The sequence below is a fragment of the Polyodon spathula genome, chromosome 52 (genome assembly GCF_017654505.1).
Source record: "Polyodon spathula isolate WHYD16114869_AA chromosome 52, ASM1765450v1, whole genome shotgun sequence".
In the NCBI taxonomy this organism is placed as follows: domain Eukaryota; kingdom Metazoa; phylum Chordata; class Actinopteri; order Acipenseriformes; family Polyodontidae; genus Polyodon; species Polyodon spathula.
Window position 1 is genome coordinate 1,865,326 of NC_054585.1, and position 25,610 is coordinate 1,890,935.

General features: G+C 36.0%; 1 protein-coding gene across 3 annotated transcripts in view; it reads right to left on the bottom strand.

Annotated features, from left to right (window-relative positions):
- Positions 1-25,610, bottom strand: part of LOC121307082 (rab GTPase-activating protein 1-like) — a 113,439-nt gene that overhangs the window by 28,772 nt on the left and 59,057 nt on the right. For all 3 annotated transcript variants that reach the window (XM_041239196.1, XM_041239198.1, XM_041239197.1), the window contains 2 exons: positions 7,496-7,609; positions 1,084-1,158 (listed from right to left, as the gene is read on the bottom strand). In XM_041239196.1, coding sequence (XP_041095130.1) covers positions 1,084-1,158; positions 7,496-7,609 — 189 coding nt within the window. The remainder of the gene's footprint in view (positions 1-1,083; positions 1,159-7,495; positions 7,610-25,610) is intronic.

A 25,610-nucleotide genomic window follows, 5' to 3' on the forward strand; every position in this document is an offset into this window, starting at 1 on the left:
CGTTCAAATGTTTTGGACTCTGATGCATGTATATTTTTAAAAACCTGGCTAAGTTCTTTCTTTTGGATATCAAATATATACTTTAGCCAAACTCCCAGAATATAAGTTAATTACTTTGTATTATTCTGTTAGGGAAGTTTCACATACATAAATGTAAATGGTCTAAACATAAGCCTTTACTTAATAATTGTTTGATAGAATTGACACACTGTCTATGCAATTACTAAATTAAGGAACACACAAGCAAGTAGAACTTCTGCTTTATTTAAAACATATGTTCTTTATAGTTATCTATAACTGCTTTTGCCCTGAAATCTGTTATTACATTTTTTTTTTTGGACCCCTGGCAACCAACCGTTGTAATGTTTTTTCTTTGTCTCATGCTATTCTATGTAAATATTTTGTTATGTTAATAACGCATTTACAAGAAAAGAAGATAACCCTAAGGATCTGTTGACGTCACTTTTGAAAGCCACTGCTGCAACACCCTGCCAACAGTTATAGCAGTCAGCTCAGGATGCCAAGCTGTTACAAAGATTTCAGCAATGAGACAGCAGGGTTTATTCCATTGATTTCAATTGCCGATGATTCAAGTACTGCCAGTATTTAAATAATGAAAATAGGCCACTGGTGGAAATACACTCTAGAGCAGGGTGTCCAAACTTTATCCACGGGGAGTGGGGGCAGACGACGACACATAAAAGGCTATGAGCTTGTAGCTTATCTTACTGGACCAATCCAACGCAACACTGATATATAAAAAGCTGAAGCTTTTTTGTGTATAAATGGCATAATGTGTTTTTTTTTTTTTTTTTTTTTCTTTTTAAATCATGTGAAATAGGAACAGGTTTCAGAACTACAAACAGTATTGAAAACCCAAACAAAATGCTTTCTTTTTGTGAACGAATTCTCCTTATCTACACAACAATTTATCTAATATAAACATCCTCGACTTCAACCTGTTGATTATTTGCTTGTTTTTAATACACATGTCAATAACCTAAAAAGCACCAGTATTACTGTAAGTGCTGGTGAAATCAACTGAATATACAGATGTGAATAAATATATTATAAAGAACTTACATGCAGTAAGAGCACAGCAGCAAGAAAAGACTGGCCTTGACAGTAACCAATTTCTTCATCATATACAGAATATGCCTGGAATAGAAAACAGCTCAGATTAACATGGGCGAGTCTGAGGGGTCTTAAGACATGCTTGCAGTTTCTTTATTCTACATGGATTTATTAGATTTTTTTAATAGAACAAATGGAGTAAGACAATGTTCCACTGATAATCACGAGCCATGGCTTCTGTTACATACACCCCCAGCATGGCTGTAAATACAAGATGAGAGCCATCAGTATGCACATGTAAAAATGGGACATATTGTAAACACACACAAACACGCAGACAGGGTCAGTCATATATCCTCAGATTGAGATACTCTCAATAATGTCTGGCAAAGAATATCGTAACCTGGTTTCATTAGAATTGGAGAATTGTATAGTTTTGATCTAGCTTTACAGTGCTGCCCTTAAGCACTTACCTCTTGTATTTTCAATTGTTAATGTGACTGTGGGAGGGTGTGGAGAATTCACTGACACAGAAGACAAAGTTTACATGAAACAACCACGGGGTGCACCATTTTATTTATTTCACCAGATGGCACTCTTGTGCTGCTGCCCAAATACCGACAACGGTAAGTGGATAGAGCTCGTAGCTCCTACCAGCAATGGTAGGAGGAGACAGTCTTTATTACACTCACAGGTGCTATACATAATAATCCATAAACAAAAAGAAAAAGCAAAAAGGAAAATAAAACACAGTAACAAAACTACAAATAAAAGGTGCTGCAGAGTCCCGCAGCCTCCAGTATCTGACATGGCTCGGATTTCAGAGATACTTTGCTGGTCCCTCACTAACACTCATGAGACTGCTCAGACTTTTCCAAAGACATATTATGGGTACGTAGAAACAACATATTTATTTTGCTCAGCGGCTGTCTTCTTCCGCCAGGCTTACTTGCCCTTCTCTCTTTCTCCAGACACTGACGTTCTGTTATTATTTGTAAACCAGGTTTCCAAACAGAGCTCCCGCTGTGGTTTCTCCTAGAAAGGGCAAGAGCGAGGGAACAGCAAAGCATCACTTATTGGTCAAGCGACCACCCAAGACCCACCTCTCGACCACTCAGAGAGAGAGAGAGACGACACACTCACTCAACCTCTCTGTCATTGCCATGACTGACAGGTGCATCCCAAGAGAGTCGTGTCAAAATGTTAAGAATACACCAAGTACCTTTAGAAAGGAACGTATGGAAACCAAGGGGGGAGGGGACTTAAACAGTAAAGAAAGTATCTGATAAATCCCTAATATTGCTACAAATGCCAGACACAGATGTACTTAAATATTGAGATTATAAAAAATTAAAAATGTCCTTGTTAAAGCCATTTTTTTTTTTTCTATTTTTAATTTTCAGCACTTTACTCAGCCAGCCAATGAATACAAATATGAACCACTAAAGAGCACCACTTGGCAGACTAGGATAAAATTACAAACAACTACATCATGTTTTAATGAGGTACTCATCCTGTTCCCCTTTGCAATCAGCAGTTTCCACTAACTCTGATTGCTTTCCTTCACTTACAATGCTAATGAGGTACTTAGTATTAAAATAATTATTTTCAGGGGTTATAGATGGAATATTTGCCATTTTTATTTACCCAAATGCATTTCTTTATTACAAATCAATTTTCTTCTGTCCCAGTTTTATAAAATTGCCAGTGGCTTAATTACATTTTTATATTGGTTCAATTCCTCTCAATAAAGTGTGTGACTTAAAGTTTGTAATCTGGTAATTGTATTAGTAGTTGTGGCTGTTATTGCTGAAATTGTGTACACAATGTCCACCCATAAACTAACTGCATATTGTATGCATGTTTGTTTATCTCTACACGCACACTGGAACCATATCATGTTATTTAATTATTGACTGCAGTTGCCTTTTCACATGCATAAAAAACCCTCACATTTACTTTGAAACGTAAAGGAAGCCAGTTATAAAGTTCTGCATTCAGATTGTACCCTGACCAGAGCCCTAAAGGAATATATTTATGTAGGTTCCAGTGCATCTTTTTGGATTGCTTTAGGTACTGTATCATTTGTGTGCATTTTAAGATTTTGAAGCAATCTACTGTAATAGCAGTCACATTTTTTACAGTACAAGATCAACAATTTACCAAGGTTAACATATAACGACATTTCAATTCATTTTTACACAATAGTTTCTATCAATATCTAAATGTGATTTCTCTCCTATTTTCTTATTACTGGGAAACGCTTATTGAATTGAGAAACCTTTCTGTAACAAAACGGACACGTTTCAGTAACAGTATGATCTAGCCTGCAGCTTAGTTTATAGTTGTTTACAGTAGCAGTACAGTAAATATAAACATCTCCCAGTGGTGGAACCAGCTACCAGAGGACCTCAGGACTGCTCAGTCTCTCACTGCCTTCCGTCGACCTCTCAAAACCCACCTGTCTGACTTGTAGATCTCTTGATCTACCTCTCCTACTATGCACTGGACTAGCCTGACCTCAGAACCACATTATTGGATCCTCAGCTAATGCACCATCCTTGCACTACTGCACTATTAAGATGTCTTTGTAAACATACGTGTTGCATCCTAGTTCATATTGTACTTTAGTAGTATTTTTTGCACTTACTGTAAACTATACTGCATTTAAAAGTTGTATAAGGCATCTGCTGGCCAAATACACATTTATTAAGAATAATCTCCCAGCAAAGACATTAACAACACAACACAGAAGTCAGTACAGTGAAAACATACAGTATGTTGCTGAGACCTTCATCCAGAGCACATGGAATGACATTACAAACAGCAATTCACAAGTCCATCAAAATCAGGCACAGTGCCAAAATTTAGCCTTCAGCTGCTAAGCTAATTATGTTAGTGTGGCATAAATTACTGGAACTGTGGTGCAGGGAAGTTTCAGTGCAGAGTTTGTGGACAAAGCATGTGTTTCTAGAAATGTGCAATTGTAGAAAGTACCAGGATTCATGAAGAAGCAACACAGTGGGGTCTATTGATAGAAACAGTGTAGGATCTAAATACCACTGCTGTTTAAATAATTATTGAAGCGCTCAAGGTCATCACAATCAAATACCCCACTGTGCAGGCTAGTCTATTTAGTTTGTTTCTGTCTGTACAATCAGGATTGTGGCTCAAGTGACAGCAATATTTAGAACTACCACTCGGTCATGTGAAACGATGTAATTGTCTTCTTTACTGCAAAAAAACAAGGAGTATAAAAATGTGACATGCACACAGCGCCAGACTGATACACAATTAAGATTAAGCATGGGTTTTTATTTTTTTATTTCTAGGAAGATAATGATATTTTGAATAAAAAGAATCAGAAACTGAACTTGACCACATCATAGAATACAACGCCATGCGACAAACAAAAATGGTGATCTTAAAGGCACGGGTGGATTTCAAAATACTACTGCTACTGTGCTATAATACTACTACTACTGTGCCTTTAACAATAAGGATTGATTGTGCTTCTAGCAGATGAGTTCAGTTGCGTGTTGCTGGCTATAAAAAAAATCTTGGAACCACATGACAGCTGTGTTAAGTCTTGACACAACAGTTAACCAATCAGAAAGTTGAAGGGGTGTGTTTTCTAAAACGTTAATTACCAATTTTTCAAAGCAAAAATAGTGACAATGAATGCAGGGGGTCAAAATAAGCTGTCGATCGGCACAATCCATCGCCTAATACTACATTTGTGATATCGTAACAATATGTACTAGGTGCCTGTGAGAGATATTGGGGGTTAATTTATATCAGCTGACATAGAAATGCTTAAGTGCAGAGCTGCTGGATTATTACATTGCGGTTTCATGCAACAGTTATGATAGTGACCAAATGTATGTGAGTACTGTTCTGTTAAAAAAAAAAAAAAAAAAAAAAAAAAAAAAAAAGATTAAAATGAACAATTGCATTCAAAAAACATAGAACTAAAATAGATGTGCATTAACAAAATGCACTGAAAACTTAACATAAAGAAAACTATTTAATAATTAAGCTAAAAAGGAAGTGAAAAGGTTACTTTTTTATGAATTACAATAATCCTATGTTATTTTTCCCCAGTCAAATCACAGAGTGCCTAAATAATAAATACCATACCATAATAAAAAAACAATGAAAAAAAAATGTAGAACTTAACAAAGCACAACCAGATAGAGTCAACCAAAGACAACACATTATTCAAATTATTTGTCGTAAGGCAGGTTTATTTTTTTTGTTAAAAGTGCTCCCAGTTATAATGTTTTGCCACCAGGCTGTACAGAATTCCTGGGGAGAACCCTGGTTAGGTCTGCTTGCCAGTTTCCTTTCACTGCCTAAAACTGAAAACAGCTTGTGGAATGGATATCCAACCCATTAATACCCCACATGTCCTCCACAGGTAGATCGATTTATATCTACAGAACTGCATCAAAGGTTTGTGCAACACGGTTTAAGTTTAATCCTACAGTACGTACTGATTCTGTTCTTGGACCGGTCAGTGTTTGAGAAATGTTTAGCTTGCCATGCCATGAATCATCTCTGCTATAAAACAAATACCACCCCCTTCCTCACATTTATGCTTTATTTACTGATAAAACTATGTCAAATATTTACTGGGGATTTACAAAATACTGCAGCGTTTCCTATCAATTCAGACCATTTCCTACAGCTAGACAACAGCCAAACCAAATCCCCGGACACAATGACTTCATTTAATAACCCTAACAGCAGCAAATGAGACTAAAACTCTCTGCTTAAGCAAGAACAAAATGCTAAAATGATCCAGTATATTAATGAAAAGCAATGCAATACAAAAATATGGATTGCATTGTCTTCACATTATTAGACAAAGCTGGACGACTGTTTCCACTTGAAACAATTTTCACACATCTGCCCCTCCTGCAGTTTTCATCAAAATGCAATGGTCAGGAAACCAAGAGAGAGCTTTGGCCAATCGACTCCAATACTAGTGGTTCACTTGTCTTTCCTCATGAAGCCATCATTACCCTGTCTCATTTTTACCAGTGAAATGGGGATCAGTTCAAGTGAACCAAGGGGGTTTGCTTGACCCCTTACATCTGTGAGACATAATCTGGCATATTGTAAATGTAGTAGTACAGGAACTAAAGTCATTACATTCAACTGGGGTCTCAGTCTCTGTGTTTGTGCAATTTGATAAATCTTTAACCTTTTTTTTTTTTACTCCCAAACTGTCAAATGTGAAAAAATCATTGTTCCTTCGACCTGAAGAGAAATACACAAATCACCACAGAAAGAAACAGGTCAGAATTCAACAAAATGAGTATTTGTACCACCTTCAGACCCATTCTCACCATGCAGGGCATGAATTACATGGCTCCTCATCTGCATGCAGGCGACACCTACCCTGATGCCATCGTCCCATTCACACATGATTTACTGCATGTATCATCAACCACACATAGAGGAAAAACATCAAATGAGCCGGAATTACCCAAACGAAAGCCACCATCATTGCACTTTAAACCTGCAACGTGTATATTTGTAACAGAATACACCATTAAGAAACTACCTATCTTAAACAGTTCCAGTTAAATCCTTCTGTATATTTACTGTGACGTGGCATTTGAACTTCAACCAGAATATAAATGGGTAGTGGTGTCTAACTATGTATTCTGAAGAGCTGACTTGAATCTTTCTATATACTGATTTTAATAGAATGCAGTGGGGTAATATCACAGGAATACACAGATCACATGGCACCACTTGTACAAGTTATACTATGGGTTCATTAGAGTCTGGAATGGGTGCCAGTCCCTGACAGCCAACAGAAGTGTCAGATTCTTGAAGTTTGAATAATATTTATGCCAACTGCATCATGTGCAGAAAACAATCAACTGACAAAAATTCATATATCATTTTACAAAGGACGGATGACAATAAGACAAGTCTAAATCAAAAATATGTCTGACTTCTATTAACTAAAGACAGCTTATAATAAGTTAATATGTACAGCTGACCAGGTCTCTTACAACATAAGAATGTCGTCTCTCCGCTGATGCTTTGCAGCCTTCTTGCCCAGCCAAAAGTAGAAGATACTTTGATACTGTGAAAGAATGGACGTCATCTATTCAAGTGACCTAAAACAGTGGCAGATCTAAGTACCACAGTCCTTTAAATCTTTAAACTAGAATAATCTCAAACACATTCCAAAAGACAGAAATACACTAAAGAGACTGGCATGCACGGTTAGAAGTTTGACTGTCATAGTACAGAATGGTCCTCATTTTAAAGATCCAACCAGTGGCAGTATTTAGATCCGTCACTGTTTTGATCCATTCAGTAGATCCCAGACGCAACTGCAAATATTGTCTTATATTGTAGTAGACATCATCCTCCAGTCTGGTGGACTGTACAGTACCTTGCATATTTTGTACAAAGAGTCCTGGCCATCCCCTCCAGTGTCTTTGAAGTAATCATGAGCCGGGAATGTTCGGTTGATATCTCTGGTGATGGCACTGTCTTGGGGAGACTCCTGATTTAGAGAGAGAAAGCGACAGAAACAAAATGAATTCCTTTTCAATGCATCCCAAGAGGAATGAGCCCAGTACCACTCACTGATCTTTAGTTAAGTCAGGAATTTAACACAATTCTCAGCATTCATACAGGATATTTTTCCCAAATGTTTTGCCAATGATTACAGCGTACTTCAAATTTTAGACTTTACAAGGGGCACCGCAAAACAAACACCAGAACAATGATTGAGTGAAGTGACTTGCTGAGTTGCCTTTGAAATGCACACGGTACATTACTAACGGATGTGTTATTACAATAAACCCATTTTGCATTTCATGAAAGCCACTAGTGCTTTAAATACCAGGAATTCACACCACACTTCTCCAGAGTCTTGACTGGAGAGAAGTGTGTTCTGTACGGACATAACAATTGATTGGCTTTATTACAGATTTAAAAGCATATACTGGACTATCACTTATCCATAAATAAGTTAGTATATGTCATAATTTTCATCTAATAAAGATAATCAAAATATAATTTTAGGATGCAAGGACTAATCAACCAGATCTAAATCTGGAAGCATTTGAAGGATTGATTTTACTCCAAATAAGTTTCTCTGTCAACAATGGTTGAGTAGTTAATAGGAGTGTGCAGTTACTCTGATTTTCCCAATTATTCTCTTCAACATGCTTGTTTTAAGACAAGTAGGATTACATTAATAAAAAGTTTAAAAAAAAAAAAAAAAAAAAAAAATGTCTTCACTGTGAAACAAAAAATGAAGCCTTTCCCAAATTTGCCGGAAGACACTGACATTTAATAAAGTAGATCATGGGAAAAGAATACATTTTGTCTTTTGCAATTAACACATTTTTACAAAGTTTTTTTCTATCAAATACAGTTTTGCAAAAGGTTCAGACAGTTCTGTAGTGACCACAGGTGGTCCCACGAATTCTTCTTGTAAAGAGAGAAGCAATGTTTTTGGCTTTTCTTTGAAGAAATCCAAAATTGTTCAGCATTTAAGTCATAAATGCCAGTCAAGCTTCCAACATGAGAAAGTCGTCTATTTTAGCTCTGCTCCATCTGACCCTTAGAAAAAGTTTAAAAAATATATATATATGTTCGACAATAGCTGTGTAATACCTAGCTGATCATCAGGCATGAGAACGATGAACGTAAAAAATAGCGTGAACCAAGGTCCAAGATGTCAAACTACAACTACACCCAGGGGATGTGGAGTCAGAATATAAGGAAAGTTGGTATTTTCAGCTTCTTCTAGTATTATGGTCTGCCAGTAAATATAGACTAACTTCTGTGAACAAAAGCACATCCACCAGAGAGAATACAACAGTAGTTTTGTTTCTCAGACAAAGATTGCTCGTTATTAAGGCTATCAGCCCACTCTCAAAGTGTGTAGATAAAGTTGATCTTGTATAGGAAGCACTAGCTCCCTTTTCATACCTAGCCACTTCTGCCGCTGTGTCTCACAGGAGCCAGACCACTGAATATAAAAACAGAGTACATGCACAGGATGTGATTAGATACCAGGAAGCAACAATTACTTTGTATTTACTGGTATCTGCATATGAAAGTATACATTTAAAAAAAATCAAAGCATCACACATAATAAATAAATAACATTACCCTGGGGGAGCATGTAGACACCGCATAACAGTGGGCACAGCTTGAGGTCTACAGTATCTAAGAAGCATTGGCATTTGACATTCACCTACCACCACAGCTGTGCAATTTAAAACAGAGACGAACAGAAGTAGACTGGAGTAAAATAGAGAAAAAACCCACAGAAGAAGGATGGTTGTTCTTCAAAAATGTAGTACTAGAGGCGCAAAACAATTACATCCCTAAAGTAGACAAATCTAAATGTAAAACTAAATTGCCAAAATGGTTTAATAGATCAATTAAAAAAAAATATTCAGCGAAAAAAGGCACTTTACAGAGCATTAAAAAAGGTCCAAAAAGAAAGTACGCAGAAAGAGTGCACAGAACTGCAAACGCAAGTCAAAAAGGAAGTTAGAAAGGCCAAGAGAGAAATAGAAATGAACATTGCTAAGGGAGCTAAAACCAATTCCAAAATGTTTTCCCAATATTACAACAGCAAGCAAACATTCAAAGAGGAGATTAAATATTTAAGAGATACAAACGGCAAAATCGTAGACGAAGAAAAAAAAATAGCAAATATATTAAATGATTACTTTTCACAAGTTTTTACAAAGGAAGATACTGACAACATGCCCCACATGTCATCCAGTTCCTATCCAGTTTTAAATAACTTTAGCATAACTGAGGCAGAAGTGTTAAAGGGACTAGGAGCTCTTAAAATAAACAAATCCCCTGGGCCGGATGAGATCCTCCCAGTAGTACTCAAAGAAATGAAAGAAGTAATTTACAAACCGCTAACCAAGATCATGTAGCAGTCTCTTGACACAGGGGTGGTACCGACAGACTGGAAAATTGCAAACGTAATACCGATCCACAAAAAGGGAAACAAAACTGAACCAGGTAACTACAGACCAATAAGCCTGACTTCTATTATATGCAAACTTATGGAAACTATAATAAGATCCAAAATGGAAAATTACCTATATGGTAACAGGGTCCTGGGAGACAGTCAACATGGTTTTAGGAAAGGGAGATCGTGTCTAACTAACTTGCTTGATTTTTTTGAGGATGCAACATCGATAATGGATAATTGCAAAGCATATGACATGGTTTATTTAGATTTCCAGAAAGCTTTTGACAAAGTCCCGCACAAAAGATTAATTCTCAAACTGAACGCAGTTGGGATTCAAGGAAACACATGTACATGGATTAGGGAGTGGTTAACATGTAGAAAACAGAAAGTACTGATTAGAGGAAAAACCTCAGAATGGAGTGTGGTAACCAGTGGTGTACCACAGGGATCAGTATTAGGTCCTCTGCTATTCCTAATCTACATTAATGATTTAGATTCTGGTATAGTAAGCAAACTTGTTAAATTTGCAGATGACACAAAAGTAGGAGGAGTGGCAAACACTGTTGTAGCAGCAAAGGTCATTCAAAATGATCTAGACAAGATTCAGAACTGGGCAGACACATGGCAAATGACATTTAATAGAGAAAAGTGTAAGGTACTGCACGCAGGAAATAAAAATGTACATTATAAATATCATATGGGAGATACTGAAATTGGAGAAGGAATCTATGAAAAAGACCTAAGAGTTTTTGTTGACTCAGAAATGTCTTCATCTAGACAATGTGGAGAAGCTATAAAAAAGGCTAACAAGAGGCTTGGATACATTGTGAAAAGTGTTGAATTTAAATCAAGGGAAGTAATGTTAAAACTGTACAATGCACTAGTAAGACCTCATCTTGAATATTGTGTGCAGTTCTGGTCACCTCGCTATAAAAAAGATATTGCTGTTCTAGAAAGAGTGCAAAGAAGAGTGACCAGAATTATTCCGGGCTTAAAAGGCATGTCATATGCAGACAGGCTAAAAGAATTGAATCTGTTCAGTCTTGAACAAAGAAGACTACGTGGCGACCTAATTCAAGCATTCTAAATTCTAAAAGGTATTGACAATGTCGACCCAAGAGACTTTTTCAGCCTGAAAAAAGAAACATGGACCAGGGGTCACAAATGGAGATTAGACAAAGGGGCATTCAGAACAGAAAATAGGAGGCACTTTTTTACACAGAGAATTGTGAGGGTCTGGAATCAACTCCCCAGTAATGTTGTTGAAGCTGACACCCTGGGATCCTTCAAGAAGCTGCTTGATGAGATTCTGGGATCAATAAGCTACTAACAACCAAACAAGCAAGATGGGCCAAATGGCCTCCTCTTGTTTGAAAACTTTATGTTCTTATGTTCTTATGAGTAATCTGACAAAATAGATAGATTCCTTATTTATATCCTAGCTTCCCATACTTTCATGTACAGAAAAAATATGTACAGACCACGTTTCATCACAATCAAAAAGTAACTTCTCTTACATGATACACTGACAGAGACAGGCAGACAGATAACCTCCATACACTTACTAACAATCTTCTTTAGCACAATTTAAAATCACTATCGGACAAGTAATATGTAAAAATGGAAGTGTGACACACGCAAGTGTCTTTTGATAACCAGGTCACCACATGGATTGGTTACACAACCTTCCTTTTATTACTGCACACCCCTCAAGAACAGTATCCCTGTTTCCACCCCACAGTGAGCTGCTTGAAGTCTCAAAGGTGCAATGAATGCTGGCACTCCAATCAGCCAGCACTTGCAAATACTTCTTCTAATCTGCAGCCAAAAACAGTATGTTTGGCAGAGAAGGCGCTGGATTATATTCTGACTCCATTTTCCCTCACAGTGAGCAACCATGAATCCCATAACAAAAGAAACCCACCACTTTCCTCTCTTGCTGACATGTTAGAAGTAAAGCCCATGAAATTATTTACTTTAAAAAAAAAAAAAAAAAAAAAAAGGAATTTCTTGCAATGTTCTTTCATCCATTAATAATTTTTTTATAATAAAATACTATTTTCAAATTAGCCAAATGTTTTTATAATATTTTCTTTTCTTTTTCACTTTGCAATTTAAATGTTTTTTTTGTTTTTTTTAGTTTATTCACTTTTTAATATTGTGGAATTTTATACTGGTGAAAAGCACAGGGCGTTAGCTAGAAAAGAACAAGGAATTTAAGCTTAGGTTTTAGATACAATGTAATATTGACCAAACACTGCATCCCAATGAAAAACTCATGAAAATTGTGTTCAGGACTTTAGGCAACTGATAAATACAAATACATACTGTATTACTGTGCGGCTTCAAAAGGGGAGTCAGAGAGAATTTTACATTATTTTAATTGGCCTCATTTTATTTTTATTGGTAATACATTATGTGTAGTTTTGCTTCAAAAGACAACAAGAACTTACTCATTATCATCTAATAGTATGCTTGAGCTCTATGTACAAATAGATTCTGTCCTTTTTCTTTGAGTACGATGGTTTAAAGTAGTGCTCAACCAAAGAAAAGAAGCAGTGCAGTTTGATACAATAGTATTACATTTTTCACTTTCAAAAAGTTATAAAAAAAATACTAATGTATGATATCACAATAAAGAAATTAAACCTAATAGACCAAATTACCTTCTAGACAAAGAAAAGGAATATTGCTATACAGTAGAGTATACATTTATGTTTAGCTTTACATGTATTTTTTTAAATAAATATTCAAATATTTGTCCCAGTTCTAATTTAAAGATTATATTTTAAGCCCTGCTTGAATAAAAGTGCAATATAGTGAAAACAAACCAATACATCGCAGCACTTTTTCAATAGGATGTATTAAAAGAAATAATAATAATGTCTCCAATGACTTGTTGTCTTAATTCCTGCAGTGTAACAGATGCCTCCTCTGTGTGAGTCAACAAGACACCTGAATGCTGTCCTAACATGGCCTGTGCCCTTGTGTGAACAGAAAAAGAAATAGGTTTTCTAGGGAACAAAATGCTACAGCGCCATCCACACTACCTTTCAGAAATGAACCCTAAACTGCTGCAGTGGGCCAGAGCAACTACTGTACAAGGGCAGCATCTGTCCAATTGATACAACATTAAAGCAATGTAAAATGCCACTCTCCCATTATTCTCAGGTCCACAGAATCCTATTAACTCATGGTGAAGTTACACAGATTCTGAAATGCTGTAGTCTCATGTTTAGACTTTCAAAACAGGAGTATTTCACATTTCAGTGCCTACAAGCCTTAACTGTTCATTATCAATAAATACAGAGCTGTTTCTTGTGCCAAGGCAACAATGCCTTCAGAGCAGTATTTCTGATGTCTAGTTACAGGAAGATCCTCTTCTCCCAATACATTCATAGAAGGTCTGGAACCTTACAGTATTTGGAACTTAATTGGCAGTTTGGACATGACCCAAACTGAACTACTTTCTAGCAGCAATTTATTTCAGACAGCATTGTCTTTGACTATAACCAGTCACAGATCAAACTGCCTTCAAAACAAAGTTGTTAAGTTAGACAAGTACAATAACATGTTTTTAATGGATTTATTAAAACAGCTGTACAGGTATGTTTGGCAATCTGCTAAAGCAATCTGTCACCTGGCTTGTCACATATCAGTATGGGCTAACAAGCACATTTAAATGTGTTATTGATGTAAATTTTAAAATACTGTCTTCTCTTTGGGTTTGAGTGGGTATCGAAACAGCAGGGAGAACTACCCAAAAATAATGAATTGCAGCTCATAATGTATCTTATCATCATCTTGCAAGGAGCAGGAGACATGGCAAGTGTGCTAGAGTGAGTGCCAGCACAAAGATGATAGTGACATGTGATGAGTGGTGCCGTTTAAATGTGGAAGGATATGAAATCTGCAAGGATTTGACATCTGCAACTGGCTGAACTAAAACAACAACTCCTTAGTTCTCCAAGTAGAGTCCTTGGCCAAGCATTGTGCAAGCATTGAGGCTGAACTTCCCCCTTGCAAAGAGGTATCTTGGACAGGGTTGATGCACAGTGGGTGGGCAGACTGCATGGGAAAGCTCAAATTAGTTGTTTTTTTTCTGACTGAGGTACAAATGATATTCCATGACCATACAATGATCAGCCCCTGAAAAGTGAATAACGCTAATGCATCCAGAAGCACATGTTAACTTTTGAATGTATTATTATTATTAGGGGTGTACCGATACTTCTATTATCTGAGTAATTACCTTTAAGAAATTTGACGTTGTTGGGTATTAATTAAATGGGGAAAAAAACAAGTTAATTTCTCAACACAAAACAATGCAGTCCCTCGGTTTCCCTTGTTTGCACAATTATTGAGTTTCAATCAATAACAAGCCGACAGTGTTTTTAATAGAGCCTGTCGTAACCAAACTAACTACAAATGTATATTTTATAAGTGATTATTCGTCTTTCTTTTATACTTTTGATATGAAATAACATTTATTTCACTTTCCTTAGAAATGCGTCATCTGTGCAGGGAATAGTGATATTGCTGTCCTTGGCAAAATGTAATCTCTAATTAAACTCTGTCGAGTTTAATCAGTTTCCACAGCGCAGCTCTTGCAATTGCTCGTTTTGCAACATATTTGCATTGTGAGTTTACAGCCTTGGTATGGCACTACAGCAGTAAAATGATTCCAGTTGTCTCAATGCCAAAGTTAATTGCCATTGATTGGTGCTAAATTGTAAAGGAGACAGAAGGACAGCTTTTCTTGTTTTGAAATCAACACATTAATTATGCCTGTCGACAAATATGTCTTTAAAGGTACGAGTATCGGCAAATCCAATATATTTGCATTAAGCATCACTTATAAATAAGTGGAGTGCTGTGCACAAATTATATATATATATTCATTCAATCATTCTTCAAAATACAAATACAATTATAAACATACATTTCCTTTCATAGCTGGTAACAAATGCAGATGGGAAATGTAAACAGCTAACAAAAGTTAAAAATGTAATTATCTTGGATTCTTCTAGCTTCAGTCAAGAACAGAAATACTGTAGATGAAACTAAAGTTGTTGACACTTAAGATAGAAAAAAGTCTTTAATTGCATTTTTACCAGGATTTCTTTTGTAGCACCATAACTTCTAAATCCTTGCATCTGCCTTAAGCGTCACGCTTCTTGTATACAAACAATGCACAAGACAGCAGATGTACTTTTTTAAAAAGTACTATATTAATGCACAATATATTTTGCTGTACTATTTCTCTGATGTCGGCAATTACTGCAATTATCTCCTACAGTTTTTTTTTTTTTTTTTTTTTTTTTTTTTTAATCCCTTTCCCGCAGCTGAGATGATTGCATAATGCTAATGAGGCAAATAATGTCACAAAAGCCTTGGAGGCAGAGTGGAGGTGCAGCAGCAAGGGCAGCTTTATATCCCTGCACAGTGCAATAGGAGCGATGACAGGGTCGCAGCACATTCACTATGTGTTCTCATGAAAAGTTTCCTTTCCTTCCACTCATCTCACACGACACGACACGACAGAAGTCGTCCTCCACACAGAGGCACAAAGAACACCCAGAAGATACAGCAATAAGCAGCACAAACAGGGCTATGCCATGAAAATGTGTATACAAATACATATAAAATACACACACACACATATATATGAATATGAGAGAGAGAGAGAGAGAGAGAAAGAAGACTCTTGGCAAGCCACAGATGTGCGTGGTAATGAGTCTATTACTCACTATACTAATATCCAGTAGGATCATTAAAAAGCCTTGTTTGCCACTAGTCTGATATTAATGATGTAACTGCCCAGCTGTTTAAATCTGACCATTTTTAGTTGCTTCTTTTTCTTCTCTCACTCTTTTTTTAGCTCCAAACAACCAACTGGCAGAATGATGCAGTTAAGCCAGACTAGATTGTTACTCTAGACAAATACTTTTACTACCTTTTTTACAGTTGTGAATTAGACCCAGATGCATGCGGCAGTTTAATACCAAGTGCATTAGTAAAATATTAATACTCAGCCGAGAAAATGAGAAACAAAAAATTGATATGTGGGTGGCTGAAGGAATCCGAGGTAGTGTTCACTGAGGAATGGCGATGTATCCCTCAAGTGCAAATTAAATATTATGTTGAATAACTCCCCAAAGCGGCATTACACTTGAATAACAGGTTATTGTAGCTTTTTGGCAAAACAGCATATGGAATGTCTATACCAACTTTTCATCAAAACTGGATAAGTGGTTTTGAAGAAATACTTATCCATACTGTACAGATGCTTCCACTACAGCTCTGCTGTCAGGATTAATCACTGCACAGCCCACTCAAAATGTTGCTGATTTTTATTTTGCATCTATTTATTTTTACAGCATTTATAGTAATACAATTTCTAGCAGTGCCCTGACCTACAGAAGGACAGGGCAGCTTGTAGATTAAATGGTCTAAACCCTAGCATCTGATGTGCATGTTACAAAACTGGTTACGCAAGTCAAAAGAAAAATAATTGGGTCTTTCTTTTTACATATCGATCAAACCTGTTCACATTCCTGAAGCTCCTCGATAATTAGATCACCACATTCTGGTGGAACACTAGAAAAGCCACTGTAATCTAAAACTCCATCACAATAATTACAAAAGTTTCACAAAAACAAAGCATCACCGCATCCCAACAAATAGCACTCATTCACTGTACCATCTCGTGGGATAAAACAGACAAACCGGCTTGCAGCACAGTCATGGATAAGTGAAGGTTGTTGCAGAGATAGTATACTGTAGTCACAAGGAATTCTACTGTACAGCGATTGCTTGTAGTTGTAATTAATCATTCAGTAAGAAAACATGCTATTAAACACAATCAAAGAAGCTGTTTCCCACATCAGAAACAATAAATTAATAAAATATTAACATACAAGCTTTATTGATTTGTGACATTTTTTGAAGTCACTACCTCAAATGGCTCATGAGATATATGAGGCTTTGACTCATATAAGCTTCCTAACCCTATGGGGACCTAGCTAGAGTATAAACACACTACTGATGCTAGTACCATAAAATGGCACCCAGAACACAATAGCATATTCAATAACTCTTTGTAATAAATGTGCATGCTAGGTTTTATTGACTATTTAGTGACACTTGGAAGATAAGCAGACAGCAGAACCATATACTGTATAAGGATTTGTACCACAGGTAAACTGTATAAAAAGTAATGACGTTAGGATGCTGTGCACAGGGTACAATGCAAACTAAATCAATTAAGGCATGACAAAATTACAATGACCCTTTCTTCAGGTGGGCAGAACTGTATCTAATATTATGCAGAACTATAAAACTGCAAATCACAGCTACAGGAAAAACAGGACTTCTAAAACGGATCCCAATTTCAATGCTGCATCATCAACTGCATTAAGTCTACAAAGATTAGAAGCAAATACGTATTAGTGACAGAGACATGCGTTACAAGGCAAATTCTACGGTAACTGTTTTCTAATTGAATCTACTGTATGAAAACAGCTTGCAAAAAGTACTTTATCATAACCCTGGGTGCCAAGGCATCATTATAAACCGTACTGGCTCGTGACATTTTGCAGACATAAGCAAAACATTTCTTTGTTACATCAAAAAGCAAACTACAGCCCAAGACCACGTTTCTTAATTGGATGAATCTTATACAAGAGACAATCATTCTCATGCAACTAATGGCAATTCTACTGGCTTATATTCCAACTCCACAGTCATTTATCATAACTAAGGCAATTACAAAACAAATATTATTACTAAAGGGCAAAACATTGTAATAAAAAATGATTAAACACATCACAGGGTTACACAACAGGGTGCACTGTAAAGCAATCACTCTGGAGTGTGTTCGTGCGTGTATAAAATGGCTTAATGTAAAGAAATTGAAACAATAATTGAGACTTCAGGCCTTACTGTACGTAACACAATAGCTGGAGCGTTGCTAGATAATCAGGTATTTTACAAGCCGTTTATAAATACGGTGCTTCCTGTAATAATCTTGGAATTTATCAGATGATCTTTATGTCATATTGCGTATCCACAGACCCAGACTAACATTTAGAAACCGCACCCCCACAACTGGAATGACAAATTTATATGAAATTTCTATTGAGAATCTGCAATATAATATAGAATGGTCTAGTGCTCAGTATAGTTGCTTCACTAAATGGTGGATTATTTATTTTTTATTTTTTTTACCCATTTCCCATTTATTTTAAGTATTAAGCTTCTTGTGTTGGGTCACATTCATCCACAACTTACAGTCAGTGCTGTTGCTTCCAAACTTTATTGCTAAAAATGTTCCCCATTAATTTATACATTGCGCTTTTGGAAACATAATGTGCATTAAAAACCGCATGCAATATTTATTTTGCCTAAAGCAATCCCACTGCACCACAGCACAGCAACATTCAGAAAGGGATTACATTTACTTCATTGCACTTCACTTTTCACAGCAGATCCTTCTAGCACAGTACCTGCCTGGAGACTTGGAGCTGAACTTATACGCTGTTCTGAAGCTGACCTTCCCTACCAATCTCCCCAGAGTAGAGCCCGTGTCAGGTTACTCTACTTCAGTGCTTTAATAAAGCTTTGTCGATAGATCATGGACATCACAGGCCCTATGCTATTTAGGCAGGAACAAACACAGAGCTTAACATACTAAGCCGTTCAGATCATTACCGCAGCCTTTCAATGTGACTTCAACAAAAAATGCACACAAGAAATCATAACAACTATAATATCCAAAGCATTGCAGAAATGAAAATCACACAGCAGCTGCTTCTTACCTCAGGAATATTACACGCGGCTAAGTATTCTCTCTGTAACGTGACTCCAAATACACCAAAAAAACTACATATAGTGATATATTATATATATTATATATATATAATCGTTTATTTCGTTATTATTAATAACATTGCTATTAGAATGGTTAACAGTGCAGCTTAATTTTGGTACACATTTATTTCACACAGATTTCATGAGCTCTAAATGCTGTATTTATTATGTTACTTGTTTATTTTTAGGCAGTTCATTATGTTGAAGCACCAGACCAATATCAGACAGGCCTGTTCTTTGTCCCTCCCAGACTTAAAAAAAAAAAAAAAAACTCTTGCTTAAGTTCAGGAAATGTAGCCAATTGCTACATACCAAGACTTTCTTTAGACTCAACAATGTAAAACATTAATTTCATGGTGACTGAGCTAAATCTCTTAAAATTGCTTATAGTCAGCCCCTGTTTGGGCAAGCATATGCTAAATTACCTTGTTATTTACCCAAAGAGATCCTTGCCATAATTTATCCTTTCTTGTTTAACGTTATTGCAACTGTTTTTCACTCACTTCATATGTTTATACCTGTACGAGTGGCAAGGTTATTAAAAGAATACATTAATTAAAATGATGGCATATCGAAATACTGTGTCTCTGTGAACATGCTGCATCTTGCAAATATTAAAATTACCTGATGATAGGATGTATATTTAAGTATATTTAAGCAGTGACTTCTTAAAAGGATACAAGTACAAGGTATGAGTCTGACTTCAACTACTGCAAATCGTCGCACTGTATCAGTGTTTAGCCACATCAGTATGTAAACACAGTGACAATCCACTGCACAAAATAAAGAATAATTATTTGTTGTGTTTTCTTAATTTAATGTTGCTACACAAACCATTACTTTAGAGGATCGGCAAAAAGCAGAATACCTTAATAAACTAAAGTCAGGAGGCAAAGTTCAGGAAACTTCTTGTTTATAAAAAAACAAACAAACAAACACAGAACATATTTAACAGCATTATTATTTTCTTAATTGCTATGAAAATGCATTTTTACGCAATTAAAAGGTTTCCAAAAATAGTATCCTTAGCTTAACTTCCTCAGACCACATTATGATTAATACCAGAGTGTGCAATATCTGATCAGAAAGGGAAAAGGAAACGTGATGTGGAACCTTTGAATGAGGAACAAAGTGCTTTGTAATGCACTGTACATGTCGTGACTCTTGAACGGGTCTGTTTTTTTCTCCTTAGATGTTAAGATTAAACTACTAATGGCAGTATATAGTGTGTCCTAACATTTTACAGTGTAGTGCTTAAAATAGGATTTGAATAAGCAGAAGCACATTTATTTGTTGCCTTGTTTCCGTATTTTCAAAGAGTTGGCCTTGAGCAAGCCAATTAGCTCTTATTAAATATGCACATCAACCCCTCTTTATTGTTTCTGTGTAAACAACAACTCATAGATATTTTTAGCCCCCGTGTATTGTATTTTATTTTTTCAGATGGCGGCATGGTTTTTGAGAACAATTCTCATTTTGGGTTGATTTGCAATTGCCGTACAGTGAAATGAAAATGCTAATTCATAGAAAAAAAGTAACTGTTTAAAATGAATCCCCCCATGTGTCAGTAAGTTCCAATGGACTGGCCCAAAGTTCTGCACACTTCTTGGTTAATTTCTGTTAAACAAACTGCTGTATTCTGTACCTTAAAGTTCAATGAGTCCAGGCTGGAGTTTTGCCAGATTTCAACAACTCTAACAAGCATACCCGAATGAGGTCTAGAACATCAAATAAAACTGCAAATGCCAGACACTGCTATAGCACTTCACTTTCCACCCACGCATACATCAATCAGCTTCCTGCATCAAACTGATGAAGAACCATCCTAACTCGTAACATTAATAGGTACATGAGTGCATTAAACATGTTCGCTGCATAAAATAAAAATGATTGTAATGTACATGTGAAAGTCAATCACTTAAACAACACTAATACAGGCTACAACACTATTGCTAATGTTACCTGTTTTTAGTTTTGCCCTACTTTCAAAAAGTTAGATCCATCTCTGTCAACTGAATCAAGTAAGTTAGTGTGGTAACCAGCGGTGTACCACAGGGATCAGTATTAGGTCCTCTGCTATTCCTAATCTAATGATTTAGATTCTGGTATAGTAAACAAACTTATTAAATTTGCAGACGACACAAAAGTAGGAGGCGTGGCAAACACTGTTGTAGCAGCAAAGGTCATTTAAAATGATCTAGACAAGATTCAGAACTGGGCAGACACATGGCAAATGACATTTAATAGAGAAAAGTGTAAGGTACTGCACGCAGGAAATAAAAATGTACATTATAAATATCAGATGGGAGATACTGAAATTGGAGAAGGAATCTATGAAAAAGACCTACGAGTTTTTGTTGACTCAGAAATGTCTTCATCTAGACAATGTGGAGAAGCTATAAAAAAGGCTAACAAGAGGCTTGGATACATTGTGAAAAGTGTTGAATTTAAATCAAGGGAAGTAATGTTAAAACTGTACAATGCACTAGTAAGACCTCATCTTGAATATTGTGTGCAGTTCTGGTCACCTCGCTATAAAAAAGATATTGCTACTCTAGAAAGAGTGCAAAGAAGAGCGACCAGAATTATTCCGGGCTTAAAAGGCATGTCATATGCAGACAGGCTAAAAGAATTGAATCTGTTCAGTCTTGAACAAAGAAGACTACGTGGTGACCTAATTCAAGCATTCTAAATTCTAAAAGGTAATGACAGTGTCGACCCAAGGGCCTTTTTCAGCCTGAAAAAAGAAACAAGGACCAGGGGTCACAAATGGAGATTAGACAAGGGGGCATTCAGAACAGAAAATAGGAGACACTTTTTTACACAGAGAATTGTGAGGGTCTGGAATCAACTCCCCAGTAATGTTGTTGAAGCTGACACCCTGGGATCCTTCAAGAAGTTGCTTGATGAGATTCTGGGATCAATAAGCTACTAACAACCAAACGAGCAAGATGGGCCGAATGAATGAATGGCCTCTTCTCGTTTGTAAACTTTCTTATGTTCTTATGTTATAGTGCTGACAATGGTTTCCTTTTCATATTAAATTCATTTTTTTATTGTCAAACAGCAATATGAATACATATATATATATATACACATACACACACACACACACACACACGTACATGAAGAACAAATGATCACACATGTTTGGATAGGAGTTATTAAAACACCTAAATATTCAGAAAAATCTAAAGTTGAATGAAAAAAACATGTTTTGTATTCCCCCCCAATATATACTATATCTAATAGATGGGCAGATAGGAATTGCCTTTGAGGAGAGCTGCGTAAGATTCTTCCTTCCAACAGGAAATCAAGTCCTGTAATTAATAATATGTTCCAATGAACTCTGTTTAACCTTTCTATCTGCAATAGTAGGGACAGGAATTTTAACCTGCAGTATAGACTATCTTAAGGCCTACAGCGCTGCCTCTTGAGATTTGCGGGATTCCCCTGTGTGTTTAAATCTAGAGTACTACAGCAATATAAATGATAAAAATAATCTCTGTCTGGATTAATTATAAACAAAGACCAAAATACTTTGGAGTTTTGGAGCGGAAGGAAGCAGCTTAGTAATGTACTGTGCACGTACCATTTGAACGGTCAGATTTCTACCATCACACTTTTAATAGCTTGTAAGCACACCAATGTACATTAAACGTATTTAAAAGCTGTAACATTCAGAATGATCAGGATAGATTAAGGGCCAGCATACTCACTTCAACTCAAAGAATTGCTCCGTCCTGATTCTTATGGGAATTACCTAGTCTATTAAAGCTATTAGAATTTAAGATCCAGCTGAAATGACCCTTTCAATCTTGTATTTCTGGATGCGAGAGCACATCAAGTGAACTGACCTCACAAGGCACCAATACAGATCCAGAATCCTCCTGCTACAGACAATGCACAGTGCTGCAGATTTTCATTTTGGTTTAATCACTGTCAAAATATATCCATGTGGAATATATAGAGGATAGTGAATGATCGTTCGTGGTATATACGGTTTTTATTCACCACAGGAGGATGTCCCAATAATTATCCTCTATTAAAATTCAGGGTAATATTTATACAGTTGTGAACATGTATATAGTGTAATACTAACTGTACAAGCACTTACAAGGGCTCCCTCAGGGCACTGTCTGATTTCAAATATAATTCAGTTTAAGCGTTGAAATTTGTCCTGGCCCCCTGGAGACTACGGCCTATATTCCCCACTGCCCCCCCGCCGCATTAAATGTAAAATGGGCAATTTGCCCACAGTGGGAAATTGGCCACCAACAGTCATTTGAGAGCACAATGCCCCCACCTCCAACTAGTCTCATCTCAAAAGACCTGAGAAGTGAATATACTACATGTGGAATTTGCAGTTAGAATATGTCATTCATGAAATCTGAATACAAATAAAGCAACCTTTGCTGAAATATGCATCAACTGGAATAGAATTATTTTTAGATTTGCAAAAAAGGTTGCAGGTCCATCTAATCAAACATTTAGAAGTATAATTAATTAGAAAAAACAATTACTTGTAAACACCTCAAAAGTCTTTTCCTAAAATAATTTTAAATAGAAAGGCCTTTCTAACCAGTTATCTAATTAACATGCAGATTCTCAGTACTGTTATTTTTTATGTCTTGTTCCGGTTTGTTTGATTTCCCAAGACAGTTTGAAGGTTAAATGGCAATTATGTATAATTATGTATTATGTATAATTCCTTTGTGTCCGTTCACATTTTTTTCAATAGATTCTCATTAAAAGACAAATCCTATTTACAGTCCAGTTTGTATACATTCCCCACTGACTAAGTTAGCTTCAAGGATGAAATATTCCACCAGCATTGGCTCTGTCTTGTTGCTAGTACAGCACTATAAGAGGAAATAGGCTGGCTTCTGGTACACTTGCAGCAGCTGGAGGTTAACGTGACACCTTAATCTCAAATATGTGACTATGGACGCTGCATCAAGACATTCAACAGGAAGGATAGTGTTAACATGCATTAAGAAAAAATAGTTGTACAATAATGCCCTTTTCTTCTTTGCATTGTTGGCATCCCCACTTCTTAACCCTACCATTTCCTTGCTATTTTTATACCTTGCTGTGAGAAATGTTCAGCTGGTCTATTTCTCAAGCTAGGAGGGCACAGAACTAAAGGAAACCCTTTCTGTGCACACGCCCTCGGCAGGCTTGGATTGAAAGAAAGAGAGCAAAGAATGACAGGAAGAGAGTAATAAACAAACAGAGACAATTCAGTGGAAAACAGCCATGAGAAATAAAACATTTCAGTACAGCTTGAATTTCCCACTGCAACTCTCTCTCTCGGTTTTATAAAAACTAGCTACAAGCCAGATGTGCTTTCTTCCCCTGAAACAAGCCAGTGGCAGTCAGTGTTTGTTTTGATATGGTATAGCGTAGTGTTATCATGACTTTACACATGAGGAAGGCAAATTACTTTTGATTTGGTACATTTCTTTTAAGAAACCAAACCAAAACATGAGTTTGATCATTTCTGGTACTTCATTTAGCTTTTACTTTCCATAGAATAATAATAATAATAATAATAATAATAATAATAATAATAATAATAATAATAATAAAAACATTATCAATTGGCACCAGCTTTTAAAAAATGTTAAAGCTCTCTACTGTATTTCCACATAATATATACAGAATTAGTTGCTACAGAATTAAGATGTATTTTTCCGTTTGTGCAAAAGGACAAAGACATGCACATCAACTGGCCGATTACCTTTCTTAATGCAAATGCAGGAAATACATTTGAAGGAATAATAAATAAGTCGTATGTTTGCCTTCATCTAGGCTTGATTTGCTTCAGTACCCCCCGAAGAGAAAGGAATGTATTTTTCAGAGAGAAAAATAAGGGAAAAAGCACTGCTGTGCCCTTCACAGCTGTATCAAATAAAACATGATCTACTATATGCTGAAAATGTCATGACACAGTAACCTTTTCATGGTTTTCCCAAAGGGATATTGGGTTACCCACCCAGCAACATTTCAACTGTATTTAAAAGATAAGACTTTCTTCAACAGAAAGAAACTGAGTTAAATGTAAAGTACTTTTCCACAGTCAAAAGTTATGACTGTTTATTACTGTCAAACATCTGCACTGTAAAGAGATATGATAGCTCCAATATTACCACTGAAATCAATGCAGTATATTAAGCAGTACCCCTTAATTATACTTTAAAATATATATTTAATTTTTGTTTTTCTATTTTAAAAAAAATTAACATTTCTCACAGTTGAAAATAAGAAACCTGTATTAGCTTTTTCATATTAAAAACATATTTTAACTCAAAATTCTTTAGTATCTAGTGTTATAGTTGTCTTCTTCTGATACAAGGATTACCCAGCTTCAGAAACACTCAATCAAAATGATCAGGTAAAAACACCTAAGAAACTCATCACTGCTTTCATTAATGCAGGAAGTTTTTTTTTTTTTTGTGGTAATTAACTGATCTAAATACTAATGATTTTTTTTTTTTTTTTTGTGCGTCACTCAATAATAATGAATTATTTTTTGTCAACACCACCACCACCACCCACCCCACCAATAAAAAACAAAACAAATGCGGTTTACAGTTTACTGACAACATAAACAAATGAAAAATGACAATATATACATTACACATGACCAAAAAAGCAATGCTATAAATAGTATCAT